The 5,185-nt window shown below is 38.7% G+C and overlaps 1 protein-coding gene across 1 annotated transcript; it reads left to right on the top strand.

The window, feature by feature from the left end:
• The first annotated feature begins 3,437 nt into the window (after window positions 1-3,437).
• On the top strand, window positions 3,438-4,070 carry LOC120351848 (histone-lysine N-methyltransferase SETMAR-like). Its single transcript, XM_039430549.1, has one exon. The coding sequence runs from the start codon at window positions 3,438-3,440 to the stop codon at window positions 4,068-4,070; it is 633 nt and encodes a 210-aa protein (XP_039286483.1).
• The last annotated feature ends 1,115 nt before the right edge of the window (window positions 4,071-5,185 follow it).

The raw sequence follows: 5,185 nt of genomic DNA, 5'->3' as shown, positions 1-5,185 counted from the left end.
GCATCTTCAGCATCAACGTCGGGTGGAGAAATAATCCTGGTGTTCGGAAGTTGTTGAACCTGATGGCTGTGTTCAAGGTGCTCGTGGTTAGAGTGGCGATTGAAGGGGGGGTTCTTCAGGGGAAATGAGGGTTTCTGGGGTGGGTTTGGTTGGTTCTAGGAGCCGAAAGATGGGAAGAAGTCTTTCACGACATCAGGAAAGGTGGGTAGTCACTTGCTACGTGACAACTTGGTCCACTGTGGAAAAAAAGAAAATTTCAGCAACTTTCCGTTTCTTCGTCATTTTTCCTCAACGCAGGTCAAAAGATTGAGTAAGCATTGACTTTTCATAACTTATTCGTTCAAACAAAACTTCGGAGCAGAATATTCATGATTTTCGTTGATTAAATAATGAATATTTGATTATATTACTCAGAAAACGATAGTTCAAATATTGAATGAAAAAGACTAAGAAATGTCAAAAACCACAGATTTATTCATACTTAGAAAGACCGGTTTCGGTTATTACACCTTGTCAATCTCTGATAAACTGTTTATAATAATGGTGTAATAACCGAAACCGGTCATTCTAAGTATGAATAAGTCTGTGGTTTCTCACAAATTTCTTAGTCTTCTTCATCAATAAATGAATAATTACTACAATATCAACTTCTCAATCACACAAAAATCATTCAAAATGTAACAAATTGTAGAATGAATTTTATTTCTTTTTATCCGACTTACGAACTTAGCCAACTTATTGATATAGAGAGTTCAAGATTTCTTATAAACTAACCTCCTCACGTGGAACCTATCACTTTAAACTGCCTTTGATGAAGTAAGAATAATTAATTTTGGTGAAGAAGTATGAATTCACACACTACTCATTACTGGTTCAACAAACTGTTCTCAATAATGTGTTCATCCTGTACTGATACAATTTAAGCTTACTGTATAAATATTGTCACAGGTCTAGCTCCATGGGGGGGGGGACACAAAATGGATAATTATGAACTTGGAGTCATAAACAAAAAACCAAGATTATAATCCTGAACCATGAGTACTGTTTCTCAGTATTAACTGCCTCACCTGTGTCGGCATATGTCCCTATTGCTCCGTGGAGGGGCATGAGTGTGCACCAAAAGAATAGCAATAGCTAGAGTAATTGAGTTAAAAACAAATAAACAACCGGAAAATTTGAGGTTAGAAATCTGTACTTCGTAGTTGTAGGCGGTCTACAAGGTAGCCGAAGTAGGTACTGTAAATTTCCAAATTAGCGCTGTAGGTGGGAATGTAGTGGATCAAAATTAAACAGTGGAATTCAAAGGAAAGCACGGATACCCAACTCATCAGTCATTCTAGCATCATCAAATCATCTTATCAAAACTTCTCCTTAATCAAGATGATAACTCGTTATAAATGTCAGTTGACGTTACCATCAGTCGGATAAATTTCTCATACATGAATAGATTGAAAAATTTAATTTCGAAAATCGCATCCCTATCCTCTCTTCTAGGTCCAGGAGATGTGACAAATGTTTTCAAGCATTTTTTTGGAAGTGGATTTTATTTCTCTATTTCATAACATTTCTATCCTTATCTCTCACCAAGTATAAATATGCAAAAGGAATGTCATCATCACCCCCTTCAATAATGTCCGAAATCTTATCATCAGCTCATAAGGTTGTTGAAGTGCTTCTTCAGCATTAAATCTCGGATATTTTATACCACAATATCTACTTCATAACCATCATTGCCATTTTCTACGAAAATGTAGTCCTCATCTGATGACTCTTCTTGATACAGTTCTTGGATGAGTACATTACACATATTATTCGTTTTGCCAAAACGAATGCACTACACTTGTACCCCAGAGCAATTCAAATTATAATAACTCAGCTATCAATTCCTGTTTACATTTCTTGTCGTTTGTATCTTGTAACTGAAGATTTGATTTGAAGGTACTGTAATGCTCACCTTCCCCTGGGTGAGGAAGTTACAGAGTAAATAAAACTGTCTGGGGTACACCTTGTACGCCGCGCGCCTACTGGAGGGTTAATTGAATTCATTCATTATGCTATCCAATTCAATATCAACTGATTGTCGAGCAGAGGTGTTAGCACATTGGTTATGTTGCGATCGGGCTACTGATCAGTACAGCAATAGAGAAACAATAGCGTAAGTAGATATCCCAACTTTTACTGTTATCCCAAGCCGATAGTTCACATAGTTATTTCCTATGCAGCTGTGTGACGCTGGTAGTCTCTCAAATTGTACCGTTCATACACTATCACTCCAACAAAACAGTGAAAATTGACAATAATCGACAGTAATCGGCTTGAGATAACAGTAAAAGTTGCGACATAAATTCCCTATACCATGGAATATCTACTTACGCTATTGTTTCTCTATGGTACAGCTGAAGCTTCTATTTGCTTCAATAGCGCGTCAGTCGACTGAATATGGAACGGATGCGCACGAGCTCGACCGATGGTCTTCGTACGCAGTGAAACCATAGCCACCTCTAGAGGTGGCTATGGTGAAACGCATGATCCTGACCGTGCGCATGCGTGCTGTCAGTCCTGCTCTGTACGGAAACATAGAATATCTATGGAAAAGACAAGCCCGACTGACGTACGCGCGTACGGTCGGTCGAGCTCTGTAACCGGCCTAAGGCTCTACAAGCGACGCGATTATTGGCCAAATATGATTCCCATATTTTCAGTCGCTCAATTGGGAGGCCTGTTTCTAAATACAGTACTGTGGCGATTCCCTAGCCGAAAGACCAGATTACGTTTCGGAGGACACTTTGCTAGGAGCACTTCGAGAGTGAAGATGTAGTCAATTTGTTTCGCCCTTTTTTGGCAAGTTTATAATATTATTAGTTAATGAAGGTGTTAGTTTTATTTTAATTTACGAGTGCTATTTTTTTCAACTTCCGATCGTGCCGCTAGATGGCAATGCGAGCGGCATTGGCCAACAATTCGCGGTAGCTGACTATGCACATCTCACACTATAACCTCACTCGTTTTCGTCATTTGTCGTCATTACCAGTTCACCTAGCAACACATAAACATGGCTAAGATGATAGAATCTCCCGCCAAGTGTGAGCTGCGAAGTGTAATTCGTTTTTTGCAAGCTGGAGGGTTATCTGCAGCAGAAATTCACCATAGAATGAAACGAGTATATGGTGAAAGCTTTATGAGTGACAGTGCAGTACGTGATTGGTGTAGGAAATTTAAAGATGGACGAGTTGACATTCATGATGAAGGGGGCCAAGGACGGAAGTCGATTGCAATGATAACCTTGTTGATCGAGTTGACCAAACTGTAAGAAGCAATCGAAGGTTTATGATTTCGAAGCTATCAATCAGTTTCCTGAGATTTCAAGATCAGCTCTATACACTATAGTAACTAATCAGTTGGGCTACAAAAAACTTTGTGCTTGATGGGTGCTGAAAATGTTGTCTGATGACCACAAAACTCGTCGAATGGCGTCAGCAACTTCTTTTTTGAAACGTTACGAAGCTGATGGCGATGATTATTTTTTGAACAAAATCGTGACAGGAGATGAAACATGGGTTCTGTACGACACCCCAGAAACGAAACAGCAGTCCCAACAATGGATGCATTCAAACTCTCCAAACAAACCCAAAAAGTTCAGAAAAACTTTCAACGACAGAAAGATTATGGCCACCATATTTTGGGATCAAAAAGGTGTTTTGCTTGTAGAGATTTTAGAGCCAGGGACCACAATCAATGCGGAAGGATACTGCGGTACATTACAACGTTTGCGAAGAGCTATTCAGAACAAAAGGAGAGGAATGCTCATATCAGGAGTGGTGCTCATTCATGACAACGCCCGTCCTCACAGTGCTGCTGTGACGAAGCGTCTTCTTGACGGGTTTAAATGTAACGTTTTTGACCATCCGGCGTATAGCCCAGACTTAGCACCAAGCGACTATAACCTTTTCCCGGAACTGAAGAAAATGCTAGGAGGGCAGAGCTTCCGAACAGACGATTCGCCGCAAGATGCTGTGAAGAACCATCCCAAATCACTGGCGGCTAACTTCTATGAACAAGGTATTAAGTAGCTTGTACCCAGGTATGAAAAATGCCTCAATCTGAATGGTGACTATGTTGAGAAGTAATTAATAATGTAAATAACTTTTGATAATAAATTCATCCAATTACTCTGACTAGTTCCTTTTTTAAACCACATCGGAAGTTGAAAAAAATCGCCCTCGTAATTCTAAATTCTCTAGTAGTGCCATGTCCTGAAAAGTTTAATTGAGTTTCTTCATCATACGAATAACTGTTTCTTCAAATAACTGCTAAGGTACGTAAAATAAGGTCAACATATAATTTGAGGAATTTAATTGATTGAAACTTCCATTAGAGTATTGTATCAACAAAGCCTGTTATTGTTCAAGTTGATAATATCGATTAAGAATATTCCTTTTGATTTTATTAATGATGGAAGATATTTTTGAATATGAGACATGAGAGAAGGGATGGTTCTTGATGTTAGGAAGAGCAGAGTGGTAACGATCTCAATGATAGGAGGAGAAAAAGTAAAAATTAGGGGTTAGGGAGAGGTGCTTGACCAGGTATCGAGTACTCCAGTCACTATTTTTATATCATCAATGCCTAAACCATAAGTGATGTTCAGTTTTCAGGAATTCGCTGTTGAGGAGGTTTTTGACACTATTCCTAAAATCAACCCCAGCAATTGCTCAGACTTGAATGGACTCCACGACATGAGACATGAGCAGCTCCATGTATCTCAGAAGCTCCAACCCATTCATTTAATATGTCCCTAGCTCCAGGTATTTCTTCTGACAAACTGAGGAGAGCCGTGTAATAAGGGTAATAAGGCTAAGATTGGAAACTATAGAGCAATCTGTATTATAGAAATAATATCAACGTTATTTCAAATGCTCCTACATGAACAACTGGTAAATTACGGTTTAATCTTAAATTACGAAAAAATCGTAGTACCCCTGACAATAAATTTATTGAATCTCATTGAGGGTGTCATAAGTAATTTGGAGCATAAAAGATATGTGAACCTCAGAGTATTTGACTTTTCCAAAGCTTTTCAGTCAGTGAAACATAATATTCTATCTGAGAAGCTCTCTTTCATGGCTATGACAAGTTATCTGTGGATCTTATTGGTTCATACTTGGGTTGCAGAATGCAATAATTT

Source organism: Nilaparvata lugens, chromosome 1 (genome assembly GCF_014356525.2).
Source record: "Nilaparvata lugens isolate BPH chromosome 1, ASM1435652v1, whole genome shotgun sequence".
Lineage (NCBI taxonomy): Eukaryota > Metazoa > Arthropoda > Insecta > Hemiptera > Delphacidae > Nilaparvata > Nilaparvata lugens.
This window is presented reverse-complemented; position numbering and strand designations above follow the sequence as displayed.